The sequence below is a fragment of the Amphiura filiformis genome, chromosome 11 (genome assembly GCF_039555335.1).
Source record: "Amphiura filiformis chromosome 11, Afil_fr2py, whole genome shotgun sequence".
NCBI lineage: Eukaryota > Metazoa > Echinodermata > Ophiuroidea > Amphilepidida > Amphiuridae > Amphiura > Amphiura filiformis.
The window spans coordinates 12,396,565-12,423,551 of NC_092638.1; the positions used below are offsets into that span (position 1 = coordinate 12,396,565).

The 26,987-nt window shown below is 38.0% G+C and overlaps 1 protein-coding gene across 1 annotated transcript; it reads right to left on the reverse strand.

Moving 5' to 3' along the window:
* Window positions 1-3,999: 3,999 nt before the first annotated feature.
* LOC140164369 (uncharacterized) lies at window positions 4,000-26,932 on the reverse strand. Its single transcript, XM_072187646.1, has 5 exons — window positions 26,640-26,932; window positions 14,802-15,920; window positions 10,059-10,166; window positions 9,157-9,237; window positions 4,000-6,755 (listed from the first exon to the last, which is right to left on the reverse strand). Exons 1-5 carry the CDS (start codon window positions 26,664-26,666, stop codon window positions 4,005-4,007), a joined length of 4,086 nt encoding a protein of 1,361 aa, XP_072043747.1. The 5' UTR covers window positions 26,667-26,932; the 3' UTR covers window positions 4,000-4,004.
* Window positions 26,933-26,987: the final 55 nt, after the last annotated feature.

The following is a 26,987-nucleotide window of genomic DNA, read 5'->3' on the forward strand; positions in this document are numbered from 1 at the left end:
CTTGCTACATCCAGGCTTACCAACTACAAAGCAAGGTATTCTGTTTAGAATTGACACCAGGATGACAAATACATTCTCACGAAGGGCTTCATTTTTGGCTGTTCCGTCTTCTAGCTGCATTCTGTCAAGTAGATCAAGCTGCTCCAGTCTTATCATTTGCTCAATATCCTCTTCCTTCACGTCCCAGTTTGATTTTGATTTGGAATTGGATAGTGTATCTGCAATAGCTTGGCGGTAGTTCTGTCGATCTGTTGCCTTTGTCAGTCGAGAGTGGTAGCAGTGCGCAAGAGCGAGAATCATGCTTCTTATTTGAACGTTATTGCAGTATCGTGGATCACCCTGAACATGCGCAACTTTCTTCTCCTTCAGCATCTCCAAGAACCATTCAGCGAGATGTTGGCATCGATGCACATCTCTCAGACTGACGCAGTATGCTGTTTTTTCCACATCTCTCATGAAGTTTTGTGACATTACAACAAGGTCAACGAACACGATATCTTGGGACTCGAGCGTTCTACGGAGGTATGCAACTTCATCTGCTTTATTAAGAGAACCGTAGTCCCATACAAAATCCATCATAGTTTCTGGTAGCGGATGGACACGGTAAACAAGCTTAGACATCTCATCACTTTGATGCTTTCCCTCCAGACCTGCCGATTCTACTGAGACCGTTCGTAGAGTGTATGGATTGCAGGCAGCAAGGAAAATGAGGTTAGACGGCAGCTCTGTACCTTTTAGTGTGTGGTGACATATTATGTCGTTCAACAACCCTAGATGGTCGCATGTGTTGATTTCATCCAGGAAACCCCACACTTCTTGCTTTAGATTTTTTTCTGCTTGCAACTTCAGACTTGACACAAAATCAAGGATATCCAGCTCAGACACCCCAGCGTGTAGATTCAAAATTTCAAAGGAACTTCACAGACTCTTGCTAGGTAGGTAATAAGGGTTGTCTTCCCGCATCCGGTTTCACCATTATGATAACAGGAACGCGTGAGTTGATCCGCATGTGAATAAGCACCATTTTCAAAAGGTTATCAGGAGTCAGTGCATAATTTGTTTGCAAATCTTTTAGCTTTTCTTTCTGAAACGGGGCTCTTGAGCTTCTGCAGACCTTTTCAAGAATATTGTGCAATTCATCTTGTTTCATACTACTGTAGTCTGGCAAGTCCCGCCTCATCTGTGTCTTGAAGAGCTTGCTGATGTTGGTTGGCACTTTACTCAGTAGACGGTATAGAGTTGTTATGGTTTGAGAGTCTTGTCGATGAAAAACTACCAGAAGGTGATTGCTATCGGCCCATTTAACCATCCCTTGCATTCTTGCCACCATTTGATGTGCAGATACTTCAGACGCTGAACGGTAATCCAATAAGGCCGAAATAGATCCAGCAACGTCTGTAACTTGCCGCCTGACTGATCGAGCGGTGAAATCTTTTGAAACTTCAAGGAGAGCTTCAACAAACTTACTGCGAACATCATTGCTCTCTTTGCCTAACATGTCTTTCAGACTGCCTATAGTGAAATACACGGAAGCTGACATTCGTCGCAATTCTTGCGCAAAAATTGCTAAAAACGTATTGATGGTAGCGTAAGACATGTCGGTGGTAGTAGATCCAAACAGGTTTTGGAGGAGGCTATGGCATTCAGACGGTGGCAGTGGAGTAACACGATTCGGTCCTGTAAACACAATATCAGTCTCGTCAAGAAATGCGCCATTCAATGCTTTCAAGTACTGACAAACAACTTGTACTGGACTGTTTATGTCCTGGCAGATGGTGAAGTTACTGAACCCGGTCCATTCAATATGTTTTCTCGTGAAGCAGCTACATATTGTGAATGCATTGCGAAGTTTGTCTTGGTACGTATTGGCTACTTCGATGATTATTTTGCTACTTGGTGATAGACACATCTTTGTCCCGGACACCGTCATTCCAATCACGACCATTTCGAAGAGAAATGTGTCTAAAAGTTCTGGATCTGAGACTGGAGCGGCGTCAATGTGTAGCATTTCGTAATTTGTTATCTGTTGTGGTTTCAATTGGTACACAAGAGCATCTTTTGTTATAGGTCCACTTATTGGCAAGGTACGTACGCCCAGGCTTACTTCGTAAGCCGAATCTTTGACATATTCTGTCTTTCCTAGCCCTGGTTGTGAAGATGTTACAACCTCCACATCTGGCCAACCGGTGCGTAAACAGGATGCCATTTCTGCATCCGAAAATCCGTGCAAACAGTGCGTGTACTTCGGAGAGAACTGATCAATGATGTGGTGGTAGCTTCCTCCGCGGCAGATCATTGCAAGGAGAAAGTCGTTTTCTTCATCTTGAATTCTTTGCACTTCGTTCACTAGTTGAAACTGTGTTTCACTTGGCAACAACTCTACGTTAACAAGTACAAATAGCTTATCTGACTGTAAGTGGTCAGGGGCTCCAACGCACCGCTGTAAGAGTAGTGATATTTCTTCCCATGTTGTGCCCTGACGACAAAATATCACCTCACTGGCTTCTGGTACTTTTCCAGTAGTGTTGTAACATAGCCGAAGTAAAACTGGTATGGACTTTGAACTCTCTTCTTCAAGTTCTGCGACAAACACAACACCGTTGCATACCTTTGAATCTAGTGTGGATTTCCTTGACTGTATTTGGCCAGGTATTGGTCTATTGATTTGAACTCTTCTCTGAAAGATTTTTTCCAAGACTATGCCCAGATGGAAAAGCCGTGCCTCCAAATTTGTTTTGTGAATCGAGCTATCGTAGAGATTTCGACATGATTCATCAATCACAATAGTGGTATCCACATACCTAAATAAAAGTACAAGGTCATCAGTCAAATTGCAATCTCCACTGAAGAACTGATCCAGTTGCCATAGTTGTTTTGAATGGAAGAAGTTTAAGAAATAGTACTTGTCTCTTGCTTCTCGCAGTGTAGTCTGCCAATGGTCAAGTTTCCTCTTGAGGCCAGTTTTTAGTTCGTTCAGTTCCTCAAGACTATGAACTGTTTCTTCAAAACATCTGAAGCTAAAGTGTCCCGATTCCCTCAAGCCTGAGCAAATATCTACTATGTCGTTAATTGTGTTCACGCAACTAATGAATTGTTCAAATGCTGGTGGTGGTTCTCTTGTTTCGTCATCACCAGATATTTCACTTGCATGTTGTCTTGTATTCACAATAAGTAACGCTCTACTTCGGTAATCATTCAATTTACCAAGGCCATACATAACTTCAGCCTTTCCTTGCCTATAAGTAAGAACAACGTAACAAGTATCTGACTGTTCATCCATCACAAAGCTGTAGAATCCATGCCCAAGAGCATTACGTATGATTTCTTTTGTCATTTCTCCACGATTCGCGACATTATTGTACAGGTCTCGAGGCTATGAACATTACAAACACAAGAATTAATCTTAAATGGTAATCGTTTCACTTTAGCTGCAAGTGGTCGGTTCTCTTGAATTGCACTCAACAAGTTCATAGCCTGGTTTGGCGATTGCACTTGTAACAATGCTTCCATATACCGTTTGACATCAATCAAATCCGATACAGTAGATTCACTTACGTATTGCTCTGACCGCTCCTCAACAGCATCTATCAGATTTCGAAAGTCTTCCTCTACATTAGGACGCAAGAACGTCACCAGCTCTTGTGATTCTGCAAGTTGTTCAATTATCTCCCAATCCTCTACTTCTAGATCATTTCCAATTTCAACCAGAGTCTGAAGAGCATCATATAACTGCTGTAGTGTCAAACTCTGGTCAAACTGGATGTCGCCCAACCGCAAAATTGCTTGATGCAGGAAATCATCTTCCTCAATGGCCACATCAAATGTCTTGAACATCTGTCCGAGCTGTTTTGCCCTTTCACTGATATCTGCAACTTCGATCAATCTATCAAGCCCCTTTACCATTTCGGGTGGTACATCCTGTGAGAAAATAATCTGAATTTGTTGCAGCTCTGTTTGTAGTCTTTGTTTGGTGCTCAGGCCATCAATCATATTTTCGATTATCTTCACTGGAACATCCAAGTCCCCTTTAACAGGATATTGCAATGTTGTTGAAATATTGGTACACATATTTCTGCAATTATCATGGCCAAACCTCGAGCGTCAATTGGTTGATTTTTCAACACCAAATCAAGTGCAATTTGCCCTGTAAGTGGTTTTACTTCATTTACAACAGTTTCACCTTCACTGTCTGTACTATCTTCTGTTTCCTCTTCTGAAGTGGACTTTCCAATAGAATCTTCTTCCAAAAAAGCTTCATAAAAATTATCATCGTATTCTCTCCGTTCCTCCATATCATCATCGCGTTTCTCATCACTCGTTTGCAGATGCAGTTCATGCGGACTGGCTTTAGATGATCCGGCCAGAACGTAGCGGCAGATGTTACGAAATACACTGGAAAGCATGAAATCTTTCAGTTCGGTTGTCAAGTTGGTAAGTGGAAATAAAGGCCACCAAAACTCGTCACTTTCTGTACCTCTCAGAGAAGTCGCCTTGGATGATTCTGGTTGCTGGATATCCTGTAGATGGTTCGACAACCATGCTGTGTCACTAATGGCTATGCCCGTAGAAAACATATCAATGCAGTTGTTGAAGAACTTGGTAAAAGCATCAATTCGTGCCTGCCTGAAAAGTTCGAAGACCTCTTCTACTCGTTTCAGACATTTTTCCCAATGATTGGTTGCATCATCATCATAATTCGGACAAACAGCTTCCAGCAATTCTAACAATACGTGTTTTTTCTTCAGCGTCTGTACAAAGTGAATGGTAACTTTCCGATCAAGCATAAATTCCCCGAAAAGTCGAAGTCCGTCTGCTACGTTTTTGCTGTTTGGGTGTTCCTTCAATGCTAAACTATACTCTCCTTGCGACTCGAATACCATGATCCAAAACTCATTATCTTTCATAATATTACGAATGCTGCTTTCAAGCTTCAGGGACGCACTTCCAGTTTGCAAAGTTTGATCAACCGGGATAGAGAGTTCCTGCATATCAATCATAGCAAGCAATAAATCACGCATCGGTTGAGACCTAATGACCAATTTGCCTGAACTGTCTTGTAACTGCTTCATGTGGATCGTGCTTTCTACGGCTGTCTGCTTGTCTTCCCGCAAACGTTGAGTTATATGGGATGCCATAATGGTTAATTCTGTTTGCCCGAAGTCGTCTTTACCATCAGGAGAAAGTGCTTGGAAAAAGCAATCAAGAGGCACGTCTTTCACGACAGAGTAAGCCCGCTTATCCAGTTGGTTTTGAATTGATTCGTAACTGAGATGTTTGGAATCTTTGGTGGCAGCAAGGATTTTGTATATAAAACGGAGTGCTTGATCTCTACGACGTGATCTACATGCTGACGCAAGACTCTGAATGCCCATTTCTAGTAGATCGTGAAGAGTATCCTCCTTTGCAAATCCCACGGTACTTTGGTTTGTCACGATGTCCATAAATATTGCGTGGGGTTGGATATGGTCAGATTGTTTCAGCATGTTCCGAACAATTTCCGTCAATTCGTTGCTAGTCTGGTAGAGATTGGGATCCATGATTACGTCACGAATAGATTTGAGTTGCCCACGTTCCCAAGTTTGTTTTGAAAGAAAGTTGACAATATGACGCCTTACAACCTGCGTAATTTCAGAATTAGTTGAAGACAAGTCTTGTGCTATTTGGGTCAGCATATTGATATCTTTTACCCATCTCTTCTTGATCATGTCATCTACCTTGTTAATTGCAAAGTTAACAACGATAGAGTCACCCGCAGATTGTGTCGATTGTTTGTAATACTCATCCAAAATCAACTTGAAAATACGAGTATCTGAACACTCATCAATGGCGCATATGGTCAGCTGTTCCAGGTACTTGGCGTCATGTGACAACTTATTCAAGCAAGATGACAACGCCAGTTTGTCATTCTCCCATGATTTTACCACCCATCTTGGGGAGGGCATAAGTCTATGTACCTTTGAAAGTGAATCCATGTCAAAAACCTTGTGAAAATATCGCCAAAAGTCAATCCAGGTGCCATGTTGTTCCGCAATAAGCCACATGCAGACCTTCTTCATCCCTTCAATGACAGATGTGGGAAAATCACTAATCGTTGCATTTTCTAATGTATTGATAAGAATTCCAAAGACAGGAATTGTCAGACAATGTTTATCAATATTATAACGACCTTCAATAAGCTTTCCAAACAGAACCGCAAGAAACTTGATCTGTGCTGCTGATAGAGGGCTCCCTGTTGCACCATCTGGAAATATCATTTTATTGATCCACTCAATAACACAATTGCAAAAGTGTTTGCTTCCAAAACCGGGGAATCCTGCCATTTCTACTTGTATGACTGATTCCTTAAGAGAGGACGTAAGCACCGTTCCCAGGATCGTGTCAGCATATAACAACGAAGCCTCTGCTTGTATTTCATTCTGTCGGCTGATGTTGTGATCACGTGGATTTGTAAGAGTGTCGTATACCTGGCATGGTGGGCTGACAGGCTTTCTTGTGATGTCATGAATGTCATAGGTATCGTACAATACATTATACACAGACGTCTTTGCAGTAACAATGTAGTTATAATGATAATCGACACCAAGAGGAAGATATAGTTCTCTAGTGGCAAGTGTCCATTTGTTCCTGTAGTGATTTTGTTGAAGTGTTCTGCTTTCCATTACATGGTTGGTAGTTACGTTATTTCCTTCATGCAGGATCAAGTGGACCATTGTTACATCCTTGTCACGTACCAGCAGCCTGAACGATACCTTACCCTAAAATAAATGGTCATATTTTGTATGTTGTAAAGTTACGTGTACATTCACATATTCATTGTTTCAACAATTTGCGTATTTATGACATACAAGTTCAGCTCAGTCGAGTTCAGTTAAGTCGAATTTTAATTACATTTAATAATACACCCAAAGCCCATATCACGTTTAGTAGTTTGGTCAAATCTGCTGAATCGACAATCACCAGAAGCATTCATTTGCTTCGATACGGTGGTTGTTCCAACCAACTTTCATGAACCTGCAACATTCTATGGTGGTGGTTTGATCCCAGATGACCCTGAATGACCCCAAAATGCTCGTGCATTTTTTCCTTTGCTATAGTCCCAGCAAACACAAACACGTTTTTAAAACGTTTAAAATAAGTTATATTTTGGCATTTGGTTTAGGTAAAAACAGCATATTCCCCCATTTTTCTTTTACTGTCTGGCCACGCGTTTTGAACTCGCCACCCAAAAATGGTGGTTTTGTTACGCTTTTCCAAATCGAGACTCGTTCAAATTGTCATATCCCTGCTTAAACAAAAGGTATTGTAGTGTGTTTGGTGTCATTTTGTAGCTAAATGAGTGCCCTAGCAGACCTCCAAAGGAGAATTGTTTATCAGCTAAGATAGTGGAGTTATAGTTTTTTGAGTTCAGAATGGCTGAGGTGGTTGCTGAGGCGGTGGCGGTTGAGGCGGTGGCGGTATGTACAAAGTCTATGAAAACTATAGATTTTGTGTGTGGACGTTGAATCAACTGATCATATCTTTACATCCATATGGGCTAGAGGCATGGTTAAGAGCTCTTTTGAAAGATTATTAATTATGCTAATTGTTTTTAATCATTTTGAACTCTTTATGATTGGTTTTGTCTATAAAATACAACCTTTTACGTACAAAACTACCCGTTTTCATAGTAAACACTGTAGTAAGCAATGCGGATGTCTTCAAAATCTAAAAGTTGCTGTCAATATTTAATTACTTATCCTATCATAGTCAAAGTATACATTTTCTGAGAGGAAATTTCATGAGGAATCTAAATATGGACTTACTTTTTTCTGTATGGGTTAGGGGTAAAATGTTGCAGTTCAAAATATGTTGAATTGTAAAATAATTTGAACATATTTTGGGACACTGTAGTAAGCAATGCGGATGTCTTCAAAATCTAAAAGTTGCTGTCAATATTTAATTACTTATCCTATCATAGTCAAAGTATACATTTTCTGAGAGGAAATTTCATGAGAAAATCTAAATATGGACTTACTTTTTCTGTATGGGTTAGGGGTAAAATGTTGCAGTTCAAAATATGTTGAATTGTAAAATAATTTGAACATATTTTGAGACACCCTGTATTCCGAGATTACCAAACAGCTGTGATTTTTTTTCTTCCCAAGTCAGTAGGCTCCCCCTAACCTCTATCCAAATCAGTGTTGTTTACTTTCAGTTTATAATTGCAAGTTAATAATAAGCAATGCATTAAGTGACCCATTTTTTTTTTTTTTTTTTTTTATTTCACCCTGTATAACTTCAAGGTCACCCTGTACAATGAGTTGAAATGTGTATATTTGAATTGCTTATGCCTTCAGCTTTTCAAAAATGTAGGCCTATACTTTTTGCTAGTTTAGGGTTGATAGTTGTGTAGATATCCTTATTCGCCGCTTGATTGATAAAAAAATTCATAATATTTGTGATGTAACGCTAAGGGTGGCGAGTTCAAAACACATGGCCGTCTATAAAATGAGGAAAATACCAACTTTTGCTTACATTTTATTTAGTTATTTTAGAGAGTTCGCGTGTGCATAGTGTTAGTATAATTGAGCGAGTATTGACCACGCAGGCTCAGAGGAGGCTTAAAGGCATTCCTACAATGCACTAGCACTATGATTGGGAAATTTGATCAATATAACCTAATTTTAAAGGCAAAGTCCCCATTGCCACACACACAAAATGGTAATTTTAAAACTGCAGCCAACAAGCTAATAGTTGAGACTTAGGACTGATCTTTGATTTTCTTACAGGAAACATTCATATTGTCCCACTGCATTAATTTTATTCCTAAGTCTCGATGTTATGAATGTTAAATAATAGGATGAAAACACCAGATATTTGCACACAATTCCAATGCAAGGCATGATCAACTGTACCACATGTGTACAAAAGCCAGACATACAAGGTCAGAAACACCATTGGGTTGTGGGAATGTCTTTAAACATCCTCCGACGCAGGCTAACGTTTGTTACATACTAAGGTAACATTGGTAAACATGTCTTTAATAACATGCGGGGACACGAAAAATAGGATGTAGTTCTCCTTTAATCAAACATTGTTAAGTGTGATTTATAATACACCCATGCAGCTTTTGACTTCATACTGTAATCTAAGTGAGCTTGACAATGAAATACATACCTTCGGTGTTGCATTATCTGTTGCTCGCGTATTAGTAGGTGCATCTACTTGAGGTTGTGTGACAGGCAGTTCACTTGTTTTCTGTTAGGAGCATTCAAAATTAAAATAATTAAAATAATAATCATAATAACAATAATAACATTACTACTACTAATACTACTACAAAGGTCTTTAAATGTCCGATTTTAGCCAAATAAAAAAGTTAATTATACCAAATAAATATCAATTATCAATAATAATAATAAATATCTAACAATAACAACAATACTAACAAATAACATTGTATTTAATCATTATTATTAATCATTTATTTTTAAAGGTATTTTAATATTATGTTCACAATATTTCCTACGTATGTTTCTATAATAGTTTTCTATCATTGCCAGTGCTAAATAGTTTCTAAAATTTTTGAATAAAATTCTATACTTGGCCGAACTTGACTGAAAATCAAGAGTTTTATGGCGGAACATGTCACACGTGACGTACGAGACTGACTTAACTACAAGACTGAAAGCCCTTTCAAAAGAAACGGTTATCTATATATTACAAAAGAACTATCTGGCCTTTTGTTTTAACATTTGGAGCCCTGTGCCCATAATATTTGACATATGGGGCTCATGTACATACGTTAATGTATAATATATACTCAAGTGCTATCGGTATACCAACTATATTTTACTGAGACAGTTTTATTACTATAATCACATCCATATTTTCTGAGGTCTTGTGGCTTTGAGTTACGGCCAATAATATATCCACGATAAAGTTGTAGGCGTTTTTACCCTCCTCAAACAAAATCATATGCGAAAGAAATTCTTCTTGTGAGTCAGCGTTATTGGTATTATTAATATTTTGAGTGCTCCCCTCTGACCAGCTTTAGACAAACACATAAAAATACGCACCGCAGATAGCTTTTCCCCTACTTCATCATCTGGTAGTGGTAGTTTCATGGCCGCATGTTCGCTTCCATTTGCGACACCTTTCTTCACTGCACCAGAGTACGACAGCGTCTGTATATAATAAACAAATGTGGTGAAGATTCATCGGATTGCATGATCAGGGGTGCAAATTGATTTGATTTCTTCGTCAGGAGCAAGGTTTTTAGGCTCAAGATTTCCTCAATCATATACCATGCATAAAATAGCTTTATTCTGCACTTCAAAAGATGAGAATGTTAACATACCGTGAATTTTTAGAGGGACTGTATGTTAGGTCTTTGAGCTTCCAAAAAAGGCTTTACGATGACAATGTGTGCACGTAGCGCGCAAAAATATGGTATTTTACACTAGTTTGGGGTCAATTTTGGTCGGACAGAGGCTCCTTTCCCTTTTATTTTCCTTTACCCCTTTCCTCTTTCATTTTTTGTCAGAGGAGCACAACTTGTTTAGAGGAAAGGGGGTAAAGGAAAATAAAAGGGGAAAGGAGTCTCTGTCTGACCAAAATTGACCCCAAAATAGTGTAAAATACCAATTTTTTCCCTCAATATTTTCCAGTTTGTCCTCTTCTCAGTGGCATTAGTATTGATACTAAGTACACTGAATTCTTTCATGACTTTTGTTCGCATAAAATCCTCATTGCTGCCTCTCTATAAATTTGCTCAGGTATGATTGTCGCCTCATTTCCTCCGATCTCAGCCCCTGTCTTCATCCAACTTCTTTTTTTCCTGTTAAATAACATGGAATACCTCCTATGGTGATGAATTGTAAATTTTCATATTCTAACACCAACACCTTCCTCTTTTTTGCTCTTATGTCTTGAACAATAATGTGAATTCCTCCAAATTTTGCACAACCAGTGTTTCCTCTCTTCCATTCAGTAGCTTCACTTCCTCACAGCCATCCCCTTTTATCTTGTACCTCACTGTTCTTCTTTTCTTTCCTCTTGTCCGTCTTCGTCTTATCTTATCTTTTCTTTTATTCTCTCTCCCTCCTTTTTCCTCTCTTTCTGATTTCTTCTCATGGCATTATTTCCTCAATTTTGACTCTCATTTCCTAGGAGCGATGCTCACCGCTCCCGCACAATTTGCATCCCTGTGCATGATGATTTCTTATTATGGATCAATGAAGCTATAGATACGTTAATGCATGTTACCCACTAATTTGCACTAGTCGGTATACCCGTTGAAAATTAATTATTCACTTTTACAAATTTAGAGTTGCTCTGATCGAGCTGTAACTTGCATAGAATGATCCCTGACACTTGGGAAGTATGAAACCATAAAGTTCATTTGAGGTTAAAGGTCAGGTCAAATTTTAAGTTGCTCCGATCGGGCTGTGATTTGCAGAACATGATCCCTGACACTTACGAATACGAATCCGTATACGTCATCCGAGGTCAAAGGTCAGGTCAAATTAAAATATCTCCGATCGAGCTGTAACTTCCTTCAAATAATAATCCCTGACAATTGAGGAGTATGAAACCGTAAAGGTGGTCCGAGGTCAAAAATAGGTCAATTAAAATATTGCTCCAATTGAGCTGTAACTCGGGAAAATGATTTCGGACATTTGGGAATATGAAACCGTTAAGATCATTTAAGGTCAAAGGTCAGGTCACATCTAAAGTTGAATTGATCGGTTTGTAACTCGGAGAAAACATTCCCCGGCACTTGTATCAAACCGCAAAGGTCATCGGAGGCCGCAGGTCAGGTGAAATTCAAAGTTGGTCTGATAGGGCTGCAACTCGGGGACAATGATCCCTGTCATCCAAGGTCTAGGAAGTTAGGAAATGTCAAATGTTAAAATAGCCCGACTGGGCTTACATGTGATGCAAATTAACCTTGATTTGAGAGAGCATGAGTAGTCAATCCGAGTTTAACCGACTGATCTTATGCACTTAAGTCCCTGTGGTTTAATTTATTTCTGCACAACCCGATAAATAGCTTCAAATGCATTTACAGTCAGCCACCTGGACAACCGATTCTTTACAAATGCTTAGTCGCGCTAAAAGTCGATCGATACATGAAAAAATCAGCACAATTCAGATATACACCTTTTTGCTATGAAATTAATTTTCTCGGTCAAATATAAAGCAATATTTTTTTTTTTTTTTTTATGTCAGTTAAAAACTATGTGCTTGGATATATATATATATATTTTTTTTAAATCCTGGTGTTAAAATTAAGCATAAAATTGTGTCCTTTAGTGTGATATTTTTGATTTTTATAGGCCTTGAGTTCGCCCGCGAGCTTTTTACGGAATTGGTTTTTTAGCGTCTCAAACTAATATAGTCTGCTAAAGAAAGATATTTCCCACCTCTGTAACGCACATCGTGTGGGTCTATATATTATAGTTTTGTCAGAATCTCCGTTTTTATTTTACCCTTTTCCTTCATGCTCCGAAAATGTCAAACTCAGTACTTTTTATCTCGTGAACAACCAGCAGAAATAGTCGATATTTTCATTGTTGTCATCCAGGGCAATTTTCCATTGAAAAGCATATTGCCCGACCAGCGATTTAGTAGCCAAAATCCCCAATTAGGTTTTCTGGTAAATGAGGTGAATTTTCAAAAATTGCTCCCGTGATAGCCTGCAATTTCAATTTATATGGATTCCATGATTCTGAAAACCATTTTGTCTGTCTGTTTTTATGTTTGTTTGTTTGTTTACCTAGGTTAGTCCGTATTTTCTCTTAAAAGAGAAGCACGCTTGAGGTGCATGGGAAAATCCACGGTCCAAACCTAGAAACATTAGCGTGTAATTATAATCTTCTGTCCCTCCTATCTCCAGGTGAATTTTGTATGACCTAACCCCCATCGCGGGTTGCCATTTTCATTACACCCTTCAGACTTGTGTTCGGGTTTGTTTTTAATTTGACATGTAGGCGTATACCTAAATGCTATGCTATATATTATTACGGTATGTAATATCATGTGCATGTAGGCCTATGGAGTGGGGTGGCTGCAGAGATGTGTGAGGTGGGTAGTGGGGGTGTATGTAGGGAACCTTTGGGGTGGTACTCAACACATTTTAACCATGACTTCCAATGCAAGGCTTATTGTTGCCACAAATGTTGTTTTTTTCCTTAAGGTTATTTAATAGGTTTTTATAAACTTCCATGTTTAACCTGGTATTGTTTTGGCTGCTTCATTAGGGCCTATGACTTTCGGTGGGTTTCCAAAAGCAGTTTCGAATAAAAACAAACAAAAGGCACCATACCCAGTCACCTTCGTGACAATTGAAACACTACGTCAAGTATTAACATCCAAGTTATTCTGTTTTTAGGTAAGGAATTTTAAATAATTGCTTGAACAGGTTTTTGTTAAAAAACAATGATAATGAATGGTTCTTATAAGGCACAATCTCTGATGAGGAACTCAAAGCGCGTAAAGCACAAAATTTACAAACAAACATAAAAACAATCAATTTATAAAGATTGGTTTTAAGCTGGCGTTTAAATAACGAAAGTCTGGGGCGTTACGAAGGTTATTTGGAAGTGTGTTCCAAACAGTTTGCTTGATCATAAAACATACAGCGTAATATTATGTTTTGTAAAAGAAATTTTTTTTACAAATATTGCCCAAATGCATGTAAGATTGTCGGGCAAAGTTGTTTTGAGGAGAAGCAAATTTCAACACATTGGTCCGATGATCACGGTGATGATGAAATCAAATAATTAATCACTCACGTGATGAAATATCCTGGTCATGCTATAAACATGATCAGTTAGTGGCGTAGCTGCCCGGGGGCAGGGAGGCAATTTCCCCTGGCAAAATTTGCCTATTTGGGCCCCCGCCCCCTAGTGCAAGGAAAAAAGAGGAAAAGGAGGAGAAAGAAGAAAAGAGAGGAGAGAGAGGAAAGAGAGGGAGAAGAGGGGCAGAGAGATGGAGAATCCATACGATATGCAATACCATACGATTATATTCAATAAGCCTGGCAAAAATTGTCTATTTGGGCCCCCGCCCCACACAGGCTTGCCCCCCTTGGAAAAATCCCAGCTACGCCGCTGTGATCAGTTGGAGCGCTATTAGGCCTGGGAATTTCGTTGCTATATTGAAGTTCTGGCAACACTGTACCCATGCCGGTATTGCTATTAAACCCAGGGATATCGATCCACAATGCTAGTATTAGCCTTAGATTTCACGCGTTGATTTTGAAAATTTGTCAGGCGGGAGTAAAAATGGTGAAATCAAAACGGAAATTCTGACAAAACTATGATATATCGCTCACGGTGATGTGCGTTAGAAAGTTGGGAAAAATCCTTCATTAGCGAACTATATTACTTTGAAAAGCTAAAAGGTTGATCCAAAAAAGGCTCGCGGGCAGAGTTTAAGCCTATCAAAATCGAAAATCTTACACGAAATGACTGAATTTCACGCCTAAGTTTAACACTAGGATTTGAAAAAAAAATACAGTATCAAGCAATACAATTTGACCTGACATTTACTGAAAAAATGAAAATGATTGCTTTTATTTGGCCGAGAAAATTAATTTTACAGTGAAAAGGTGTAACTCAAAATTTAGCTCATTTCAACACCAAATTCGATCGTTTGTATTGCCTCATTAAATGACTGAGTGAGCCTTGCAGAACAAAAGAATCGGTTGTCCAGGTTGCTAACTATTTAACTGTGTTTCTTGTTCATTTAACATTTTGATATATCTGACTCCATGTGAAGTGCAGTACCCCCACCCCCATTACCGCCAGTCTTACCTGAGGTGGGGTTTTACAGTCCACAGCATTCTCTGGTATTGCACGACCATGTAGTACTCTGCCCTTACTAAGATCGGACGGAAACCTTCGGGGCAAGTCCTCTCCTGCTGTTTTCTCTGAAGGTGGTAATTTGATGTCACCTTGAGATCTTGTTGCTTGATCTACCAACTCTTGAAATTTGGCTCTTTCTTTCGGAGTTATTCCAGCGTTAGGTATTTCACGTATGATGTGCTGTGCATCATTTTCCGTAAATCTATCTAGAATTTTGGGAATTATTGTGTTCTCAACATCACGTGCATCGATTCGCAATTCTCTCATGGACTCGCGCAAATCCAAGACTTCATGGTTCTCAAACAGATGGGGAAAGTAAGCAGCGACATACAACCAGTGACTTTGGTTAACACATTCCAAAACCTGTAGAGCGGTTTCCCTTAGACCAGACAAGCTCCATTTTGTAATAGAATCTGTGGTAACATCTTCTAGGATCGTCAATATCTTTCTTTTACCTGATATCGTCATGCTACGTGAATCTTTCAAGTTCATACTTCGGCATTCCGCTAACTTTCCATACAGAACACTCAAAAATATGACCTTGTGAGGTTGTCTGTCATATACTGAAAGAGTCTTTTCCGTCCAAAGTTGAATCTCTAACCCTGACTTACTAGCTAACGTCACCGGGTCAAAAGCTTCCCAAGTATGCTCTAATTCAATCAGTTTTGTTTTTACATCTTGGGAATCTAGAACACTGCTAAATAAGACATTAATGTGGCTCAATAAGCCTAAGTCCAACGATCCAGGCTTTAGTTGTATTACTTTTGGACATTTCAACACATCACAACATGTTCCGATATTGGGTGGTAGGCGCCGCAATCCAGGTTCTTTGATGTCGACGGTTTTGGACGATAGATACAACGTAAACACATTTCGCTCAGTTGTTTGATAAGAATAAACATACTTCAGCTCACACTCCGGAAGGATGACTTTCTTTGATATCCATAAACCATGTTTGCCGAGACTTGTACATTCCACAGTTGTGAAAGGTTCATATTCATATGGCTTGTGTATGCTGACTGTCACCTTAGTTGGCTTATAGTCACCGACGCAAATTCGGAAAGTTACCTGTAAAACAACAAAAGAAAAGATTGTGCCGTAGTTATATATAACATATGATATTTGAACTTTTATAAATTAATGTTTTACTAGGCTGTCACCCGTATTTGGCGGTTTTGGCTGTCGCGATTACATGGCTGATGGTGACTGTACCCACCAAATTTCATGCCCATACGAGTTTTTACTAATTTGAGCTCATATGAACCCCGGTGACCCCAAAATGATCTTCCAAAAATTTGGCTCTGAATGTTGACTGTACCCACCAAGTTGCATGCCCATATGACAGTTTTTACTAATTTGACCTCAAATGACCCATGGATGACCTCTGGTGACCTTAACCACTAACAATACAAACTTGTTCTGTCTCGGGTCAAGACGCACCCACCCGTCAAGTTTGAGAACGTGCGACCCCAGTCTCCGAGAAAAAAACGTTTTTACTAATTTGACCTCAAATGACCCCTAGATGACCTTGACCCAATAACCAATACAAACTTGTTCCGTCTTAGGTCACGATGCACCCACCCACCAAGTTGCATGCCCATATGACAGTTTTTACTAATTTGACTTCAAATGACCCCTAGATATTCTCAGGTGACCTTGACCCGCTAACCAATACAAACTTGTTCTGTTTCGGGTCGGGCGCCACCCCCCCAACAAGATTGAGGAACGTGTAACCCCAGTCTCCGAGAAAAACAGTTTTTACTAATTTGACCTCAAATGACCCCTAGATGACCTTGACCCAATAACCAATACAAACTTGTTCCGTCTTAGGTCACGATGCACCCACCCACCAAGTTGCATGCCCATATGACAGTTTTTACTAATTTGACCTCAAATGACCCCTAGATATTCTCAGGTGACCTTGACCCGCTAACCAATACGCCGTAGAAGTGACGTCATAATCGGATTAACTACCATAGCAATAGATGAATACAATTTTGAATAGACCGCCCTGCACTACAAGCAGATTGCACTAATCACCTGTGTATGTCAGCATAGATTGAATACAATACCGCTCTTTTCAAAGATACTTATCTTACGGGTGCGAGTGACCAGCCTTTCTTTGACATCTATGGTTCAATGCATCGGTACCGCGTGAAAGTTGTAGTGCAGGGCGGTATAATCAAAATTGTATTCATCTATTGCTATGGTAATTAATCCGATTAACTACGTCACTTCTACGGCGCATACAAACTGTCTCGGGTCAAGACGCACCCATCCGTTAAATTTGAGGAACGTGCGACCCACAGTCTACAAGAAACACAGTTTTTACTAATTTGACCTCAAATGACCCTTGGATGATCTTGGGTAACTTTGACCCACTAACCAATACAAACTTATTCTGTCTCTGGTCATGATGCACCCACCCACCAAGTTTGAGGAACGTGCGACCCCTAGGCTACGAGAAAATAGGCGGACAGACACACACACAACCCCCACCGACCCCCACACAGATAGACAGATATACGATGCGTATTATTAATATTATATAGATGCTCATGTAAAGGAGTATTTCGTGATCCTAGCATCCTCTATTTATGTCATTTTTCATTAGATATCCACGTAAAAACCTATTCCCAAAATTTCAGTTGATTCCGATTTTGCGTTCGCGAGTTATGCATGATTATGTGTATTACACTGTTCCATAGACAATGCGTTGTAATTTCGTTCTGGTGCACCAGAACGAAATTCAAATTTCACGATATCTTTGCTAAACGAATTAATCTGCAAGAAATATTTTGTACATAAACATTATGTAGCCAGCGGTTTCCAGTGATGTAAACATCTCAACTTTTTTTTAGAAAAGTGGGGGATGAGGCTGTGGATCACGAAATGCCCTTTTAAAGCCATAATCTGTGATTTGCTCAACAGTGACGCCCTCAATTTTTCTCGAATTTCAATTTCTACTTTTGTACGATGCCCAATGGTGTACAAAAATACAACAAAGACTAAGCCTGAAGTGCTTTAATTACAGTAAAATTTAAGTTTTTAAACTAAATGAGTTCACCGATCGAATAATGGCTAATACATCTCGTGAATGTGCGCTCATGTGTATACATGTATCATTGAATCAGCGACGCATAACCTGTCTGTGTGTATATATGGCCATGCATTTTAAGTTGCATATATTTGGGAAATCGCACCCTTTTTTGTTTAGAATTATTTAATTCAGTACCTGCTATAGGTTATAAGTATACATATTCTGAAAGAAAATTTCATGAGAAATCTAAAAATGCAGTCGTTTTTGATGTAGGGTACTACTAAAAAAATACATATGAAGTTACTTATAAAGGGGTGAAATTAAAATAAAAACACAAAAGATCAAGTGGTTTTATTTTAGACATGTCTTACCCAATATCCAAAATCTTACAAAAAGTGTTTACATAGGTTGAAGAGTATCTCAGTTCCATGAATTTATTGTTACAGTTTTCGTTCAGGGTATTCCACCGTATCTTGTCATGTCAACTATATCTTACAGATACTATTAGGTCTCAAATTGCAGAGGGTAAATTAGTTATGATGGTATTGTTTGACGTGTAAACCCAGCAAACACAAAACGTTTCCAAAACGTTTTGAATTGGTTTTTATTTGGTTTTGGTTTTTTAAAACGTTAAATACACGTTTCCAAAACGTTTTGATAAACATCGAGTTATCTGATGGCAGAATAGTTCGACCAAAACGTTATAAAAACGTTCTAATAACGTAGACCCATTGTAGACAAAATACTCATGAAAAAGCAAATAAAATCACAATGTTCATAGATCGTTCCATTCGACTGGGGTTCCACTATATAACCAATTAGCTGGATATTAAATAATTATTTAATATTTATTATAATAAGTAGGCTATCGAATCAACAAGAGACTTGCATTTTATTTTTCTGTAATTTATTTAGGCCTACTGTACGTTATTTGCATGAATGATGACAGATATGAATAAAAACGTAAGCAAATTAAAGTAAAAGGTACCGGTAAATTTACATTGCTTTATTTTATAAATCAACTTTCAAAAGATGTAACCATGGTAACGCACGGTCTCGATTTCGTAAAATAATGAACCGGCGGTTAGTCTCGGGCCCAGACGGCTTGTGCTCCTCGTTACTCAAGGAGCACAAGCCGGCTGGGACTAAGACTACCCACCGGTTAGTGCGGTTTGTGTGTTTCGAAATACTAGTAACAAATTGTAACCGTTTTGACCATGCATCAACGGATATATCTGTGAATCTCAATTACTGACTGTTTACGGTGGAATTTAATAGGCCTAGCTAACCTTTAATCATGTTTATAGATCAAAAGATAAACGTGTATAGGCCTTTGATTTTGTAGACAAGTTGCAGCTATGTTTTGGGCGAAACATTTGCGTTTTAATGGAATTACTGACATATGATTTTAGTCTGCACTGATGGCGAGCAATGGTGACTACTACACAGTACTATAGTACTAGTATCCTTGATCTCAGTGACCTTATACTTGACTAGCCTATACGTGGTTACTGCTCTACTACTATATATTAGCTGTTCAAATTTGATTCTGGTGTGGAGAAAGCGATACAATTCTACATGTATTTTTGTTGTATTTAATGATAAGTGTTCCGGCTCCAAGAGTAAAGTATAACAGCATTAGGTCTACTCATTTAGGTAAGTTTTCATTTTCAGTTTTAATTGAGGCCCTTTTATTTCTTAATTCTGTAAATTTTAATAGCATGACATGGTATAAATGTGCCATTTGTTTCTGATTATAATCATATATAATATTCACGCTAGTTGCCCATTGCAAGTCTCTTGTTGGTTTATCTACTGCGCCAAAAAGTATCCTTACACTTGGAAGAAAAATAGATAGCGCATCTATTAAATAAATAAATTTACCCAAATATGGTTTAGTTTTAATTCACATGTTCAGTTCAGTTCAGTGAGTTGTAGAATTGATTTTTTCCAAGTGTAAGGATACTTTTATAATTTTAGCGTAGAATACATTTACATTAATGTATTTTAATATCACATTTAATATCCTAGCTAAGGTTGGCTTTCATATTTTGGTTATCCGAATCATGCTGCCAGCTGCCGGCAAGAATAATCGATGCAACAGGACTGGACTGGGACGCTGAACATGTCTTGATGTCGAAGACATTGGGGACATGGAGTTATACATTATCTCATGGTGTACATCTTTTACTTTCATGGTTAATGTATTTCTTCGTGGTTTCATGTCTTATATACTACACAAGAGATCGAAGTGTTAACGTCATAACCATGATAACTTGGACTACCAAAGTGATGCGGTTTATTAGCATTTGGAAAACGGTCTGATAACGTTTTCAAAACGTGTCATGCAAACGTTATTGAAACGTATTTAGAACTACGTTTTAAAAACGCAATATTGAAACGGTTTTTAAACAAAAGTGAAACGTAATATTAACGTGAAAAAAACGTAATCAAAACGTTTCATGCAAACGTTATTGAAACGTATTCAAAACTCCACACATTTACGTTTTTAAAACGCAATATTGAAACGTTTCTTAAACCAAAGTGAAACGAATTTTTAACGTTTTAAAAACGTATTTTGGCTAGCTGGGAAAAGCATTTGATAGCGTAAATCATCGTATCCTCAGTAAAAAACTTGAGGCTATGGGAATTGCCATTGCTTGGCTTAAATCATATTTATCCAACAGACAGCAGCTTGTTTGTATCGATGGTATTATTTCCAGTCTTATGCAACTCTCCTGTGGTGTTCCGCAGGGGAGTTGGCTGTGCCCATTGCTCTATATTTGCTATAGCAACGACATCAACGGTGCACAACAAGCTGCTTTTGTAAGCCGATGATAGAGTGATGTCAGTGATCATTACTTCCCATAAAGATCCGGAGGTTATTTCTCGTAACCCGAGTTCAGATCCTCTTGCAATGATTGGTTGATCAATAAGAAGTTGTATCTTTATGTGGGAAATACTGAGTGTATTTTATTCGGGACCAGATCAAAATTGGGCAAAGACGAAGATTTTTAGATTTTCTACAATAATCAAATTATCAAAGCTCAAACGTCCATCATATACTTAGGAGTGACACTTGACCAATACCTCTCTGGAGACATTATGGTTAACTCTATACTTAACAGAGTTACTGGCAAACTTAAATTTCTTTACAGGCATGCTTAATATCTCAATCAGAATTTACGTAAAAACCTCTGCTCTGCTCTTTTACAATAGATTATTGTCGCACTTCTTGGTATTCAGGTCTTAATAAATCCTATCAACGCAAATTACAAAGTATTCAAATAAAATGGCTCGTTTCATTCTCAACTGGGTCACTCCATGCCAAATCAACCAATTTGCTGAAAATCGCGGCAGGTTAACCCCTTAGATTTTGCTGAAAGTCATTTCTAGCATACATCTAATGAACACATGGAAAAAGTTAGCGCTCAATTCCAAGCGGCTTCTATTAATTTCACCCAGACCCCAACCCTTTACATTGTTTTTGTCCCGCGAGTCGCGTCGTTGAATTAGTCGTGTTTTTGACTTTCACATAAATAAAGCCTAAAATAAAATTTGTTTGATTGACGTAACCCGACCTACCCTAAAAATAAGCCCGACCCTGATTTTTTGTGTGCAATCAATCAATCAATCAATCAATCAATCAATCAATCAATCAATCAATCAATCAATAAATAAATAAATAAATAAATAAATAAATAAATAAATAAATAAATAATAAATAAATAAATAAATAAATAATTAATTAATTAATTAATTATTGATTACTTAATTAATTTAATTTAATTTTAAATAAAAGAAGAAAAAAGTTCCAAGGCCTTAATGAAACGCAATTTACAGCTTTAAAGTAAACAAAAAACATACCTACCTACCCTATTTTTTTATGTTACGCAAATCAAACATTTTTTAGGCCTAAGCAGAATTTGGCCGTAAAACAATGTAATTTATCTACTTTTTAAGATATGGGTCTGCCTAAACCTCTTCTTGTTATTTCACCATTTCGATTTCCAGACCCCTCTTGTTCTCTTAAATAGATATCAGAGAATGTTCAAACTTCATATTTATGCTTAATAGGCCAATATCTCTCCCCTGAAACAATAAAATCAGGCTCCTGACACTCAGTTCAGAAGAATGTTACTACGTGGAAGCGGTCATTGACCCTGTAACGCGTATCCAGGAACTACCGGCCGTGTAGGCGCACTTGTATGCGCCAGTATACGCGTTATTGATCGCGTTGGACATCGCGTTGGACTTGTGCTCGCGACGCGTTCATTAGCACCCCAGCACCCCATTAGCACCCCATGGCAGCGCCCATACGTGTGTCAATTTGTGGTTCGCGGGATCTTTTCTTCAGGCTCTGTAGCGTGCAATTTGGCTGGTGCGATTTTTACAGTCCCCGTGTGATAAAATCTTCTAAACGATGACCTTATGTCATTAAATAATTGGCTTGATGATAACCATATGAAAGCAAATGTAAACAAGACGAAGGTAATGTTGCAGGGTACGGAACAAGACAATTAGTAATATTAATGTAACCATGAATGGTATAGTGCTTGAAAATGTAAGTTCGTTTAAGTATCTTGGTGTTTCTATTGATTCAAACTTAAAATGGAATGATCATGTTAACAACGTTTGCCGAAAGGTATGTACTGGTCTTGGCATCATGGGGAGAATTAAGCCATTTGTGCCAAAGAGTTCCCTTAGGCGACGAAAAAAAGAAAACCTGTTCTACGGGCGGACGGACCTTCCAAGTAGGGTCGGTCGGTCGGGCTTTTTTTTTTTTTTTTTTTTTTGAAATGACCCAAAAAATCACCAAAATCTGCAAATATTTGCAATTTGGGAAAATACAAAAAAAAAACATTTTGTTCCTGAAATTGTCGAAATTTGTGGCGGTATTCATTTGTACAGGAACATTTTTTCCCAATTTGTTCAAAATCTGGGTCGGTCGGGCTCCCCTGGTTAGCAGAAGCTTGGTACTAAATAATACAATCTTCGATGACTCGGAACCAACAACAAAGGTGACACTGAAAATCATCACAAATCCAAGGATACACTTAAGCTGAAACGTATCTTGATGATGTTTATTATCTTCACTTGCTATTCTTCTTCTAGTTCTTGTCACAAATAATAATTATGTTGGTTCAGGTAAAGATTAATTGTGTCTTTACCGAGAGCTTCCACACAACAATGCGTCAAAAAGATGGCAGCGTCCAGTGGCATACATGTGAAAGCTGGCTATTTTTAGCTGAACAAAACAAGAAATGAGGGCGCTATTACACATAAACAAACAACCATTGGGGTGCAGACACAAAGCAAACTTTGATTTTGGTAAATGGCATCAACAAATATAAATAGGCTTCAAAAACTCCAGAATACTACCATGAGAATTCATTCTATAAGCAGGCTTGACTAACCTAAAGCTAGTCAAGCCGGTTTGTATCTTCAAGTTAGTCAAGCCATCTATATTGTAAGCTAGTCAAGCACCGCATTGCACGTTAGTCAAGCAGGCTTGACTAGCTTATCAAAATGCAAGCTAGTTCACTATATTGACAATTAGGGAAATTTTATTTGCTGTTTGTTGGATTCTAATGATTATTTACATGGGTTTGAGAGCATTGGATATAATTATGTATGCCATTTTTACACAACTGCAAGCTTAAGAGCTTATTTAGGATGTGAGGGCGCTGTTCAGCCTAAAGGCTGTTGCGCATCCCCCTACTGAAATTTCATCATTTCTTATTTCCAAATCAAAGTTACTGATAAATAACAGCATCTGTCCAAATTTGAACTCTCAAGCTTATTTCACTTGTGCGTAGTACCCATTTGAAAATGTGTAGAGACGCTTCCATTGAATTAAATGTGATACAAAGTTCGTTGACCCCTGTATATTTTGTTTTGAACAGGTTACCCCTATATTAAAAATTAGCGCTGCGGCCACACCAAATGTGATAAAAGGCTGACAATTTTAGAATATGGATGATTGATGATTATCGCTAGTATGATTAATTAAAAAACAAAAAATGGTTGGGAAAGAGATCGCTAAAAGGTAAAGCGCCCTCACGGCCTAATTTTACCCAAAACCGCAAATTTTAAGGACACTAAAAAGTTTCATTTGACTCAAAGTGCAATGACCTTCCCAGACCTAAAACCATGTAAGTAGATACCAAAATAATCATTATTATGATAAAATTCCCTTAAAAATAAAAAATGAAGGTCAAATTTGCCCCCCCCCTGAATGTCGTTATTTGGCCGGCAATGTCTCAATTTTAGCCGATTTCAATAAAATTGGTGTCAAATTTCTCAGAACAAGAAGCTGCAGCAAATAAGCCAGTATCCTAAGCTGTCGGAAACATCACTATTATACAGCCTATCATTAGTTATAAAGAAAGTGTCCTAGTAGCTGCACAATAATTCTGCCACACTGTACATGCAAGCATAATAGTGAATTGAAAAAGCGCGCTTCAAAGTTGACCAATTTTAGAAAACATCTAGGTCAAAAAATTAATTTCTCAATATGCTTCATTTATCCAAATTGTTTGAATTTTTAATATATGGTGTGTGAAGACTTTCCGAGGCTACCATCGGGCCCGCAAAAATTAAATATTGTTTTGTTTAAGAGATACTGCCTGTTTTTATGGATTTTTGAAGATCGCTCATAAATCAGTAAATATATGCCTATTGAAATAAAGGGACCACCATTTAGCGTAATTATTACTCTTTCTTAGCATGTAAATTATTTCGGTCGACAATGAATGAAACACTTCCCTTGCCTCGAGTAAAACTAATTAAAAACAAAACATTATCAAAGAAATTTGTAGGGAGTAATTTTCCAAACCACAATAGCTCTAAGCCATTGTGTGTGTCCAAGGCCGTACTATTTTTGTATACGCGATACAGTACAATGGCTGTTTCTTTTTCCATTTATCTTCCCATGTTAATCCAGATAACAAAATGTTAATTTAAAGTCTCATTGCAAATGCATTTTTATTTTATTCCAGACATCGTCAAAATGTCAAACTTTGTATTTTTTTGTATTATATTTAAGTAATTAACTGCAGTTTCTTTATTCAACACCATAACAGGTTCATACTTGACATATTTATGGTGAATGAATAGACTTTCATTAAATATTGAAAAACCCAAGATTACTCATGCCTAATTTACATAATAATATCATGAATACATAATTAGCTGTAATTAGCTAATTTGCATAATTAATTACTTTTTGTTTTTTTTTTGTTATCAATTGAAATAACTTTGTATACATATGTGTGCAAAAAACAGCACCCTGATATCATGTACGGTTTTCTATTGGCATCAATTTTGCATATTAATTTGTCTGCAGATTGGCTGAAATAGCTAAAATAGTATATTTATTATAATTATTCAATGATAGATTTTTAAATTTTGTTTTCTTTAACGAAGTACGGAAAGATAGGCATTTAACCTGTGATACTTAAATTAATGTTGCTTTTTCAAGCAAGGGTCCAAATAAACCTTCGAAATCTCGAAATGTGCCAATTTTGTCATTATAGCCATTTGTGGCAGGTTTTAACTCCATTTATGAGCATCTTAAAATTGACACTACATCACAATGCATTGGCCGATTTCAATTCCGTTTTTTGATTTTTGATACTTTAATAAAGCTCATTCATGTAGAAACGCTTATTTTTGAGGTGATATGCCTACAAATAGCCATGCGCTGAGGTCACGCTCACAGATACAATATGCAGCTAGTATGGACAGTAAATTGCAGCATTTTGCACCATGTCGTATTTTGTTGAAATTAAAGAGAAAAAAAACATAAATCGACCGACCGACCCAGATTGGCACAGGCAAGTCTACTTTACAAACGACCATTTGCAAAGTTCGCAATTTATATAGGCCTCTACCCGACATATAAAATGGCCTCTACCCGACATATAAAATGTCATTGTTGAGTGATGAACCTGACTTTTGACATGTGCCTAAAAGTGTATATTATTCCTTAAATTTAAGTTGCATCATTATTGAACAATAATTATATTTTAGCTCATTTTATACCGTACGCAATCGCAATACCAAACAGGACGTTGGGTAGCTTTGCTCCAAAGCCAACCTATTTTCCATCCAGTTGAAAGAAAAAATGAAAAAATCATGCCATATGGCCTCTGACACTAGAGTAAAGACCACCTGTCCGCTGTCGCGTCGGTCAGTGGACTTTCGCGATTGGTGTGTGGGGTAGACCAATATCTCAGGTAGACAGTGATCTTTACTGCAAGTGGTCCTACTTTACTTGTGGGTGACTTGCCTATAGTGAAGCTTGCCTTCGGCAAGCTCTGTACAAATACATGTACTGCTGGGTGATGCATGGGAGTGGTATTAATTTTTTACAGAATGGATTGGCCTATATACATTTTCTTTACTAATACTAGTCACTTGCTTGGGTTTATTTTACTTGGGGATCTCTGGATCTTTTAAGGTACTGCGAGGCCATTTTGTGTTTTAGTTCATTTAGGGCGATTGTGTTTTGTCAATGTTTGACACTTTGTAGAACTTTATTCGTACTTAGTGGTTGTATGTTTCAAATTTCAATTCATGTTTGCCTGTGAATAGAAGCCCAAAGAAAAAAGGTGTTCACCATTACCCAACTTTCCCCTATACAATCACAGCGAAAACGCATAATAAAATAGGAAAAACAAATCAACAAAAGGAGGGGCAACGTACAGCGCAGTTTATAAAATACATAATAATATTGGACTTACCTCCCGGTCATGTTGCCGGGCTGCCATCGTGTACTCGTTTCGCTGACGCGACGACACGGTGTCATCGGCCTGGCTCACGACTGTTCACATGTTATTATCAGCGTAATACATTAATTGCATTGCGAATCAGTTAATTCACCCCATTATACCGCGTATGGATATGATTTGAAATGGAGCTAAATCTTAGTACAAAACAGGGTGTGGTGCGAATATTCCATTCAACGCTACTAGAGCACAAAACCGTGATTTTATGTACACGATCGCTCCTTCTTTGCAGTTCACTGCTGCACTGCAAAACGTCCGTCTGTGTGCCACATAATACATGTACATGTACCTATAGGCTACATA